A 12,348-nucleotide genomic window follows, 5' to 3' on the forward strand; every position below is an offset into this window, starting at 1 on the left:
TCAAGAAAAACTGATAAATTAAGCTCGGAAAATTAGAGTATTTTTCAAATTTATTTAGCAAAAAAAAAAATTTGCAGATATAAACTGGGATCCTATCTCAATACCATTGAAGCAATGCCTTTTTTTTTTTATAATTAGTAAACCATAATTTGAAAAGGAGGTCAACATACATGAATAATTTTGGAATTTTACATATTTTTCACTTAATTTAAGTTAAAATGACCATTTTTAAAAACATCTGAATTAGAACTCGAGAAAAACTGATAAATTCAGCTGTAAAAATTTGAGTACTTTTTCAAATTTGTTTTGAAAAAAAAAACATTTAACAGATAAAAACTGGGATCCTATCTCAATACCATTGAAGCTATCGCCTTATTGATTTTAAATAATTAATAAACCATAATTTGAAAAGAAAAAAAAAATGAAATAGATCCAAAGGACCTCTCTGTTACCATGTCTGTTCCAGCACATATCATCATTAGAATTTCTTTTAAGTATTATGTCTTCAGTAAAGGGGCCAGGACATGATCTACAGTGGCACTGGCCCCGTTGGCCCCTATCTAGAACCGCCCATGCTGGTGCCCCAACCCAACATCATTACTCCACCATGGCAACCCCTTAGAAAACCTTTTTGCAGATGCCCCTAGTGAAAAAAAGGTGTGGCATTCTCAAACATTTCCTCAGACTGCCCTCATTTATCTCATTCTGTCTCAATTGCTCGTTTAAAGAGGCCAACGTTAGGCAAGGCAAGGCAAGGCAAGGCAAATTTATTTGTATAGCACAATTCAGTACAAAGACAATGCAAAGTGCTTTACATGATTAAAATACAGGAAGATAAAACAAGCTATTTTAGTTTAAACGACCCTTCCAGCAAAGACCGACCCAGGCAGGGTCACCATCGCCTCCAACCTGGGACCAGACAACGTACATGTTATTGGTTTTTAAAGGAAAAACTATTTATTTGCCTGTATGTATTATTTACCCAATCCCGTGCCTGCTCCTTTTACGCACCTGCAAAAAACACCAGAGCGCAAAAGCGCAGAACGCATGTGAGCAGCCTCCTCTGGAGCGATGACATTTCGGTGGAGATGAAGTAACCAGCTTGGTTTGTCACAGAGCTGCTTGCAGTAACTGTATAGCTCACCCACCCTGCGCGCAATGGCACGGAGCGCTCCAACAGCTGGAGCTGGAGGCTGTCACCGGATAAGTTTCATGTCAGCTCGGACTAAGCGGCTCCATGATGGCATCTGGTGAATTCTCCACTGGGAAACGGTGACATGTGTCCACTTTGCGTTTAAAGAGGGGGGCGCGCTCCGAATACAGCACCATTAAGGACTATAAATGTTATAGGTAAGCTTCATTCCGAGCTTTTTTTGCGTCTTAAACTGGCTTTAGTAGCTATTTTGATCACTTGTATAATAGTCATGGACTTTATTTAACATCTGCCTTTTTTTCAGAAGTCTCTATTAGACGCTCTATTCTCAAAAGTTTATGAAATTTGGGCTCATTTAAAGATTTTACGATTGTTAATATTTGATGAATTTCATATAAATCAAAGAAGCAGAAAAACAACCGGATTGTGTCAGTCTTGATTGCCTATAAATCATTCTTGCTATGCGTCCTTTAAAGGGCTCCCATCCTTTAAAAACGCCCTGGCAGATTTCAGAGTACATTAACTATGCACTAAAAGGTCATGGGATGCACAGCAGATTGTTTCCTGAAGCAAAAGGGTAAAAATGAGTCTAATTTCAGAGTATAAATAAACCCTTGACTGCGCTCATATTAAAAATTTATTTTTATTCATGGATTTGCATACTTTCCAGTTCCCTGAAATAATTTATGATTGCAATGTTATGCAGCTTCCGAAAATATTTTTTGGCTTAAAATTTACCCCTGCACTTCTTGCTTTTCTGTCTCAGTGCCTTGACTTCCTCTGCTTCTTCAGTTTCTCCATTAATGTGATACTGGGTCCATTCAGGAACTGGCTGGAATAATAAACCGGGGAAAATCTTTAGAAACTTGAGTGCAAGCCAGGTCTAAAACCAACCCGCAGCCTTTTTGGCTAAATTCTTACATTTCTGCTCTTGAGGGAGAGAGGAGCAGAATAAGATGGATCTTCTTGAGCTCCTATACATAAACTAGACATTTTTATGTAAGAAAGTGAGACTATGGCAAATTATTTCAGAACCCTTTCTGCTTTTTATGTGACATTTATAATTTATAATTAAACTAAAATGACTAAAAGGGAAAACTGAATATAAAATATATGATTTGTTTGCAAGGTTATTTTTGAAAAAACATATGTGTTAATATCTGTTTCGAACATAAGAACATAATTAGTTCCAAATATAATCCATTTAGTTTTTTTTTTTTTACATTAACTATTTGACTAGCTAAACCCATAATTTAGATCAAAGTGATATTATGGACAAAGGTGTCAGTCAGGAGAAAGGCAGAGAAAATCCATGGCAACATATACTGTATGTAGATAGATCCAATACTGTGGCAAAAGGAGTTAGAAATTTCCAGATAGTGCTGGTTGTGTTCTTTGTGTGACAGAAATCTCCAAATCTTCAATGAGAATGTATTATGGTCTAATGAAACCAAACGGATAATTTTGTAACAATTTAAAAAAGTAATTTTGTGAGGGAGCATCACCAAAACAATAACCAATACCATCAGTGGAACATAGGGGTAGCAGCATGTTGCTCTGGGCTTATATAAACAGAACTTAACTTATTTTCAAGGCAGTTAAAGTATAGTACAGTTATAAATGTCAGTCTTGAAGAAACCAGACATAAAAAAAATAATTAATTTCCCACTCTTCAAAGTCCAAACATTTTATCCAGATCATCCATAGAATGAGTTAAAATAGAGGACATTTAAAGTTTAGGAACGTTGGTCTGCCTTTCAGATCGAAGTCTTATAGAACATTTGTGGGACTGCGTGAGGAAAGCTGAAGAAAAGACAAAATCAAAGCTGATGGACTTGGAGAACTTTTTCTAGGAAGAGTGAGAAAATATTGAGAAGTCAAGACATGGGGAGCTGACAGACCAAAGGAGATTCATTGCTGAAAATGAATGAAATTATGCTAAATTTGAAGGTGTGCATACTTATGGAGCCTAGGTGGAAGTTCAACTGAATAAACTCGCCTTCATCTGCCTATAACACAGCCAATCAGCTTTGAACCACACCTCCACGAAAGCCAATCAGCAACCAAAGTTCATCTTAAAAGGCCTCCAATCCACATCGTCTGCTACCTACTGCTCAGGCGGTGGATGCGCTGTGTGACTTCATTCAGATGACCCCGTTTCAACCCACCTCCAGCCCCTCCTCAACCATTGCAGCTAAACTTCATCAGAGTGTCATTCCTCCCAGACTCTTACTGCGTTCCGCATCTCATTTCAACTGGTCTGGCAGAAGACTGCCATGTTTAGCCTGGTTCTGCCAGAGGCTTCTTCCCAGTGGGGAGTTTTTCCTCTCCACTGTCGCTCCATGCTTGCTCATCACGGACATGTTCTCTCAACCTGTGTTATCCAACTGGACTTCCATCTTCCAGGTCCGTGAGTGAAGCTCTAGTATCAGCTCACGCGGTCCACTGGATCTCCCCATAAAGCTCAGCATACCGTCTCTCTAACCAGCAGTCTACAGACTGACCATCCTCATCTATCTCCACTCCACCACCAGTTTCAGGCCTGGGGGGGAAACAGCCCTATTCTTTGCTCCTGTTCATGCATATCTTTTAAAGTTAAGCTCTATGTTTCCTGACGAGGTCTGGGTGCCAAAGACAAAGTAATGAATTTCTCAAAATTGTCTTTTCTCTCCGTGTGAGTTTTTCAGATTGAAATGTAACCAGGTTAATGTAGCCTTTATTCTTTGCATTCCCGCCAAGACAGATTTACTTCTGAAGTTAAAATGTAAACGATAAATACCAGATTAAAGGTGAAGAAAGAGCTGAATTGATATATATATATATATATATATATATATATATATATATATATATATATATATATATATATATATATACATCTAACAGGGTTTGCAGATTTTTGTTATATCTGCTTCTGTAGGCACAGGTGTGAGCATGACTACCACTCTGATGTTTGGCTTCAGGCCAGGCTGGGGGGTTTGGAGACAAATGAGAGGGAAGATGAAGTGCAAGGAGCAGAAAATGGGACTACAGCCAACTGGACATCTCAGGAATGGTAGCTTGCACTTGTGATGTGTTAACCTTACTGACTCTGCTCAAAAGCATGCAACTACAGCCCTCATCAAAGCTAACATATCATTTTAATAGTTGTACCAAACTAAATAAATGTCTTTCGCTGTTTCAAGCATTAATTTCTGCATCGTCTTTATTTAGTTAACCGAGCCTACTGGAAGCAATAAGGATGACAGTATTACCTCTGCTTCTCATTTAATAGGAAAACTAAAGACAGTGTCGCATGGAAACAGGAGTGATGCGCAGAAAATAGGATTTCAGCTGGGATTTCAACCATTACGTTTCTTTTATCAGTTCATCTGTTTTTCTGTTGCTAAGAGGCAGTTTTCCCAGACGGAGCTTTGTTGTGAAATTGTGCTCCCATCATCAGAGGACAATTATGCTGCACTTATCTGACTAATGAGCTGTTAGAAATATATTTTCCATGTTTGCATGGGAATCCAAAGGAGAGGATGTACTGTGACTATCAGACGAGCGCTAAACAATGCTCCTTTTCTTGTTTTGGTAGGTTTGCCAAGTATCTCACCTCCCATGTAACTGGGGAAAAGCCATGGCAATGTTTAGCAGTGCAGAGCGACTCTGGAACGAGTCGGACCGACCTGGCTGGGATGAGAAGAATGAGAGCTCGGACTCTTTGGGGGAGGATGAGCGCAACTACTACGCCATGCTGTACTCCCTGCTCATCTTGGCCATTGTGTTTGGGAACGTGTTGGTGTGCCTGGCTGTGCTGAGGGAGCGCTCTCTCCAGACCACAACAAACTACCTGGTGGTCAGCCTGGCTGTGGCTGACCTGCTGGTTGCCTCGCTGGTCATGCCCTGGGCCGTATACCTGGAGGTTGGTACCTGAACTTATAAATTGGCTAACAAAGAACATAAGAAGTAATGTTTTTTTAGTTCTCCACATCCCTATAATATCCTAAAAAAAAGTATTTAAACCCTTACTAAACTAGGTGTAAATATTTTGGATCATCTAACCTACTATAATATCAACAAAACTTATTCTAAATGGAAACAAGATGCAGATTATAAATGATGATGTCCATGTTGTCCAAACCACTAGAACAAAATGTTTTTTTTTTTTATAATTATTTAACTGATTACATTATTTTTTTTGCCTTACTTTCAGAAGCCTTAAGGCTGGGCATACACTGTACAACTTTTTTCCCTTTTTGGGGCGATTCTCCAGTCGTGCAAGAATTTTTTCGGTTGGACTCCTGATCAAGAATCGTACGATCAGAATAAAATAAAACATTTTTGAAATTCAGTCCACCCTCGTGAGGTGTGGGTGGTTAAATCCTGCTGTTGAAGCAGAGCTACAAGCATCTACGAGCCAATTTACCAGAACTTCTAGCAGTATGCATGTGCAAACAATGGAGTTCTTCTTCCAGATTGATGAGTCCAACTGGCATCAGCTCTTGGTGCTGAGAACAACGTTTTGTTTTTGGATGTGCAGTGTGAGCATGTAGATTGCATCAGAACGTCTTGCCGTACATTGTGAGAACATACACGGGATCTGTGAACTTTTAAACCCTGCAGTTTCGTCGTGCAGTTTAAACTGTAGCTGAGTATAACAATTGAAATTATCATACAGTGTATGCCCGGCTTTACCCAAACCTGGTTACTGCCTGAACCTGTAAAAGAAAAAAAAACCCCACACAATTAACATGGAGGCTGCTTAGCATATAAAGCCAGCTAATTAAAAAAGGCATCACTCTGTCGGAAAGCCATGTACAATGCTTTAGGGTTTCTTTTTAGGGTTGCTGAAAGTGCAAACACTGGTGCATGTAGAAAGGAGTCACCAGGAATACATAATTACTCCAAAAAGGCATAATTTAATAATCTAGGAGATCAAAAAGGTTCTGAAAACTGAAACTGAAAACTTCTGAAAGTAATTTAAGAATTAAATTATTACATACTTTTCAATAAATTATAAGTGTTTTTAATTAAGAGTAATTGTTATTTGAATGGGCTTTACTGGAGACCACCATGTTTGTCAAAGAGCACTAGTGAGCACTACTGCCACCCACCGGTTTGTGGCATCACTTGTGGTCCTTTGAAGTAACACAAGCCTCAGTTGCCTTAGTCAATCGCCATGTTTGCATCCAAATGTTAAGCAAACTGGAAAAAAAATTTCAGGTTCCTTTTTTCCATCAAATGGAATGAAGCTTTGCATTATACATGGTTTCGTTATATAAAGTTGTTTTACATTTAGCTGTGACAGTATAACAGATCAATGATTAATGAATGCATTGCAATTGGCCAAGATCTACTTTATCATGTCGGCAAGTATTAGTGATGGTGCATGCTGACCAGAGATGTTGAGAGAGATGTGAAATTCTAATGCTTTACTTCTGAATGCTTGCAGAGTTTATTTAATGATTGTGTTTCCATCCCATCTATGGCATATTTACTGTTCGTTTGAAACCATGTCAAGTGAGCATAAAGACTTTTTTGGAAAATTTTGTAGCTTGATTAAAATATTGATATTTCTATCAACTTACGACCCTTCAAATTGCGCATATAAAATCACTGATGGAAATATATGATGTCGCTAAACAAAAGGAAAGAGAATGGGAAATAATTATTTAAACAGCCGACACTCAAGGAAAACCTGTCCCTGAAAAGATCAAACAAAAATGTTTAATTGTCAAAACCATTGTGCTGATCCACCAGACCTTTGGAAAAATACTCACTGGGCTGACAAGACAAAAGTGAAAAATTTTGGAAGATATGCATGTTTTAAATTTTGCATAAAACTAACCCAGCTTCCAGAATAAGTTATTTTAGAGTCAGGTTACAGTTACCCTGTTACATATGGACAGGTTTGCATGAATATGGTTTTTTCTTTATTAAATAAAAACCTCATTTTAATTCAACCTGGAGAAACTCCTGCAAAGAAAAGAAGCAATTAGAAAGATTTTATTGACATGAATGTAAATAAGTTCTTTTTGCGCTCGGACACCGGCAGGAGACATTATGCTGTAAGTCATCATGAGCCTGTTTGAATAACTTAAGAAGATGATTAGAGTAATCTTCCCCCTGGGCCCATCCATACTAGCATCGTCCATATTACAGATTTCAAGTAACAAAGTACAAATACTTGCCTTAATTAAGTATACATTTCTACTTTCTATACTTTGCTGGAATAATTCTTTTTTAGACAACTTTTCACTTCTACGCCTTACATTTATTTGCATTTATCTTAACTTTCTACTCCTTATATTTTAAAAATAGACTTTATTTTCGTTTCATTAAGGCTAATTTTCATTATGGCCTGTTGATGTTTAAAAAACATCAAAACCGTCAAAATAATTAGTTTCATCCAGACAATTTCTTTGTGGTTGGACTCAGTACTGCACCAACTTGTTGTTCTCCATCTACCAAAATGAATAGTGTTTCAAGATGATGCAAAGGTAAATTTGACACTGTTACCATTAGTTATAAGGAAGTATAAGAATAAGTATATTATAAGGAAGGTATCATCCAGAATTGTAGAAAAAATGTTCCTTTAGTTGCCTAGTTCAATAAAGCATTTCAATTTTCTTTTCCTGCATTAGTTTTACTTTTATATTTTAAGTAATTTTAAAAATGGTACTTTCACATGTTTACTTGAATAAAAAGCTTAAGTTGGTAATCTAACTTCTACAAAAGTGTTTTTAATCAATACAATGTATACTTCTACCTGAATAATAAACATTAGTAGTTTTGACACCTCTATTCCATACCACCAATAGAAGTTGAATTTGCCAAAATGTTTATATTTTCTTCTAAAAAAAAATATTTAGATTCATATAGATCATCGTAAGAGCAGTTGTTTTAAAGGATAGAATGCTCTTCGTAATGCCTTTTCTGTGCTGCATCATATAAGGGTTTACCCTGTTACTAATCAAATTTGTACAGAGTAACTTGTTGTAGACTGCAGCCATGCTACAGTGCTAATTCCAGCTCTTGCATACACATGAGTAATGAGTAAAAGCTCATTTTTATTTTTACTGAATCTACAACATTAATGTTAAGAGTGTTATTTTAGGATTGCCCAACTTCCTGCTAATAATTAGTATATAAGTGTTACCTGATTTGAAAACTGTATTGTTCATATAGTTCTACATATTATTTTATTAGATTAAATTAAGGTTAAACAGTTTGACTATTCAAGCAATTTCAATATGAATACATATTCAGGAGTTTAACAGTAATCATTCCAAAAAAATCAAACATGCCAGTTATTTTCTTTAATTACTTTATAATTTTCTCTTTTATTTTCATTTTTTCACTAATTAACTACAAAGGGCATATCTACCACAATTTCATTAATTAAAGCCTATTTAATCCTAATTTATGTCATAAATTGTTTATAATTAGGTTGGCATTTTGTCTTGACTTTTAATGGCTCTTGTAGTTTTTTTTTTGTCTTTTTTTTCTAATCACTGTACTTTAAATTCTGATAAACACCAGTGAATAATAATGTTCTAAAATATTACCATTATCTCAAATTGCTAAATAATTACTCAGTGATATACTAATTCATTGAAGTCTTAGACCTAATTGATGATAAGTATAAGAGCCCTGAAAGAGTATAGGTTAAATAGAAAAGGCTATTCGTCTTAATTAATTGTTATTTACCATCTAATTGTTAATTTACTTCAGCACCTCCTGTCATGCTCATTGCTCGGCAACCCCATTACGTGTACCTCAAGCATCAGGTTTAATCAAAGAAAAAGACTGCACTCTAAAGACAGGCTGTAAGAGAGTCATGTTTATATTTGGCACCACTGAAGCATCTAATTGTGTTTTATCCAGGATGGACTTCACACAGGGCCGGATTTAGAATATTTTTGGGCCCTAGGCAAAGGGTTAGGGTTAGACACACTTAATATCATAAGCATTCTGATGGCATTTTAGCGAAAAGATTTTTATCAAAAACATAATTAATGTGCACAAATAAGTAATACTTGTATTAACCATACATATAAAAGGAGTTTTATTGGGCCCCCTGGCACTTGGGGTTCTAGGCAATCACCTAGTTTTGCCTAAATATAAATCCGTTATGCTGTCCTAGCTTTTTTTTTTTTTTTGCCTTCATTTTGGATTAAATCAATTATTTAATTTCATAAATACTGGAGCATTAACAGAGCATAATATAAAATTTCCAAATAATTTTGTTTTAAGGCTAAATGCAAACGAAAGCAGTTCTAAGATCAGGGAGGAAGAAAATATACCAAGCTTAATACTAAATACCTTATAAATCTGCTCAAGTAAGCACCATCAGCTGCAGGAAGAAAAGGGGAGGATTATGTTATTGTGACCACAGGGTGTCTATTTAGCTGCTTCACAGAAATGTGATGATCTGTCTTTCTGCTGCGAGGATGAACAAATCATACGCCTCCTCCCAAGTTACCTTATCCTTCGATGGTTGAGCTGAGCTATGACCTCTGCCTGAGTAAAAGTGGCAGCTACTTGCAGCAGAGAATGAGCAATCTCTTTTCACAACTCACCCTAAATGATTCTTCTTAGTTTTGAACACATGACTTGTCTACAGCAACAGCTTCAAAAAAGTACAAGGACCTTGCTAAAGTATTTGTACCCCATAAATATATTCACATTTTGTCACAGCCAAAAACTTTGATATATTTTTTTGGTAGTTTATGTGATTTACCACCTACAAGATAGTGTAAATATTTGAAACTAGAGGAAAAACTGAAGGTGGTTTTCAATGCCGTCTTTTCATAAACATAATCTGTAACATGGAAGATGTATGAGTATCCAGCCCCAGAGTCAAAACTTTTTAGAGCTGCCTTTTTGTACAATTTCAAACCACCTACAACTGCAAGTCTTTGGGTGAATGTCTCTATTATCTGAGCTTTGCAAATTTAAAGACTGAAATCTTATTCTGCTTTACAAAATAAAGCGGAACAGGCTAATCCCATTTAAAGATGCAGCCAAGAGGCCCATGGTCAGTCTGGATGAATTGCAGAGATCTACAGCTTAAGTGGGAGACTACACACATCTGGCCTTTTCTTAGCCATTTCTTAAATATATCCTTAAAAAGTCTAGTTTAAGGTTTGCTATAAGCCACCGGGGATACACAGCAAACATGTGGAAAAAGGTGCTCTGGTCAGATGAAACCAAAATCAAACTGGCAACAATGCAAAATAGTATGTTTGGCATAAAAGCAAATCAGCCTGAACACAACACCCCCACTGTTAAACATGGTGGTGGCAGCATCATGATTTGGGCCTGCTTTTCTTCAGCAGGAACAGGGAAGATAGTTCAAGTTTATAGGAAGATGGATGGAGCCAAATACAAGAGATTTTTCTGGTTGAAAACCTGAGATTTGTCTTCCAACAAGACAATGATCAAAATGATAAAGCAAAATGTACAATGTAATTGTTCACAAATAAAGGTATCCAGGTGTTAGAATGGCCAAGTCATGATTCAGACCTGAATCCAATCAAGAATCTGTGGAAGGAACTGAAAACTGCTGTTCACAAACAATCTCCATCCAAACTCACTGAACTCTAGCTGTTTTGCAAGTAAGAATCGGCAAAAATGTCAGTCTCTCGATGTGCAAAACTGATTGAGACATAATCGCAGCAAAAGGTGGCGCAACAAAGTATTAACTCCAGGGGGTTGAATCATTTTGCACACCCAATTCTTTCAGTTTTTTATATGTTAAAATGTCCATTAAATTTTATTCCACTATATGACAGTGTCCTACTTGTTGTTGATTCTTCACAAACAATTACAATTTTATATCTTTATGTTTGAACCCTGAAATGTGGCAAAAGGTCAAAAGGGGGCTGAATACGTTCGCAAAGGACTGTATATGTAATCTCCTATTAAAAATATGTTTTTGTGAAAAAAATGCATCACAACATCATAATGCTTACTAAGAGATTGAGCATTGCTCTTTTAGATGTTCACATTGTGGGATACTTTTTTTTCCCAACCTTCCACCTTGAATATATATATATATACCAGTCATTAAAAAGTAATAAAAAAAAAGTAGAAAAATACTTGCTTCATAATTGACCTGTGAGCATCAAATTGCTTCAATGTTATTCTATGGGTCAAATGGCACAATTCGACACAATACGGCCCATTTGGAGAGGTTTGGAGACACCAAGAGTTCAAGGCCCCACAGAAATTTTCTGCAGTTATGGTTGACATGATGTAGAACAAATGTTATACAATGAGACATGCCTTTTATCAAGCATGTTTTCTATTAGTGCTGTCAAAAAAAGACCTATTATTTTTTTGAGAATAAAAAAACAACTTTGAGTAATTTTTGAAGGTTAGTTTATATTTTCAGAAACCAGAAGGTGTTAGCTTTCAATTGATGTATCACACATGTCATTTGGGTGTACATTTCCTCAGTTATTTGCTTTTCCATTTGGTTATGCAAAATAGGCAAGGATTATCCAAAATTTGGTGGGTGAAACAAAAGCGAACACAATGTAGCATATCTGTAAAAAACAGTATACTATATTTTAAATTAATTCAAATGGATCATAACAAATAAGATCAATAGGCTAGTTCTCAGAAGATAGATACAACTCATGAAACAGCAGACAGAGACTAGAAGTTTGCAGTTGCGAGTGCTTTGTATTTATAGTGAGGAAAATTTTATACATATTTACATCAGTGAATCATCCAAATGGCCATATAAAATGCGCAAAAAAGAAAGAAAACAAAACAATAACGAGGAAAAAGAAAAACAAAATTAATCAATTCCACAATTAATGAAACCACATCCCTTCAGTCCATTCACCCCGAGCTGGGGTTGATTAAAGGTCCCAAGCAAATTCCTTCTAAAGTGCTTGGTACAGTGCAGGTCGTGGACTGACAAAAGTCAGAGCAGAGTGGAAACAAAATTGTTCGTTGGCTGCAAGGAGTCTCCTACCAGCCTGGCAGGAGATCCAAAGTCTTTGTGCACCCAAAGTGCAATCTTTCTTGGGTTCTAGGCCTGGACCTTCAGCTCGCCATCAACACCTGGCCAATTCCATAGTTTGTATGTTAGACAAACAGCTTTTTTCATGTCATCTCGGCTAAGTAGTTAGCTCCTGCAGCTCTGCTTCTCCCAACATGCCATAGTCTTTCATACTTCCCCACTTCAACTAATA

At 36.6% G+C, this 12,348-nt stretch overlaps 1 protein-coding gene across 3 annotated transcripts in view; it reads left to right on the forward strand.

Annotated features, from left to right (window-relative positions):
- The first annotated feature begins 992 nt into the window (after positions 1-992).
- The window catches only part of drd3 (dopamine receptor D3), a 48,865-nt gene continuing 37,509 nt past the window's right edge, over positions 993-12,348 (forward strand). For 2 of the 3 annotated variants that reach the window (XM_015395310.1, XM_015395312.1), the window contains exons 1-3: positions 993-1,350; positions 4,117-4,208; positions 4,734-5,060. In XM_015395310.1, coding sequence (XP_015250796.1) covers positions 4,206-4,208; positions 4,734-5,060 — 330 coding nt within the window. In that variant the 5' untranslated portion in view covers positions 993-1,350; positions 4,117-4,205. The remainder of the gene's footprint in view (positions 1,351-4,116; positions 4,209-4,733; positions 5,061-12,348) is intronic. The other variant, XM_015395313.1, reaches the window with a different exon arrangement.

The sequence above is a fragment of the Cyprinodon variegatus genome, unplaced genomic scaffold (assembly GCF_000732505.1).
Source record: "Cyprinodon variegatus isolate N-32 unplaced genomic scaffold, C_variegatus-1.0 Scaffold736, whole genome shotgun sequence".
Taxonomy (NCBI): Eukaryota; Metazoa; Chordata; class Actinopteri; order Cyprinodontiformes; family Cyprinodontidae; genus Cyprinodon; species Cyprinodon variegatus.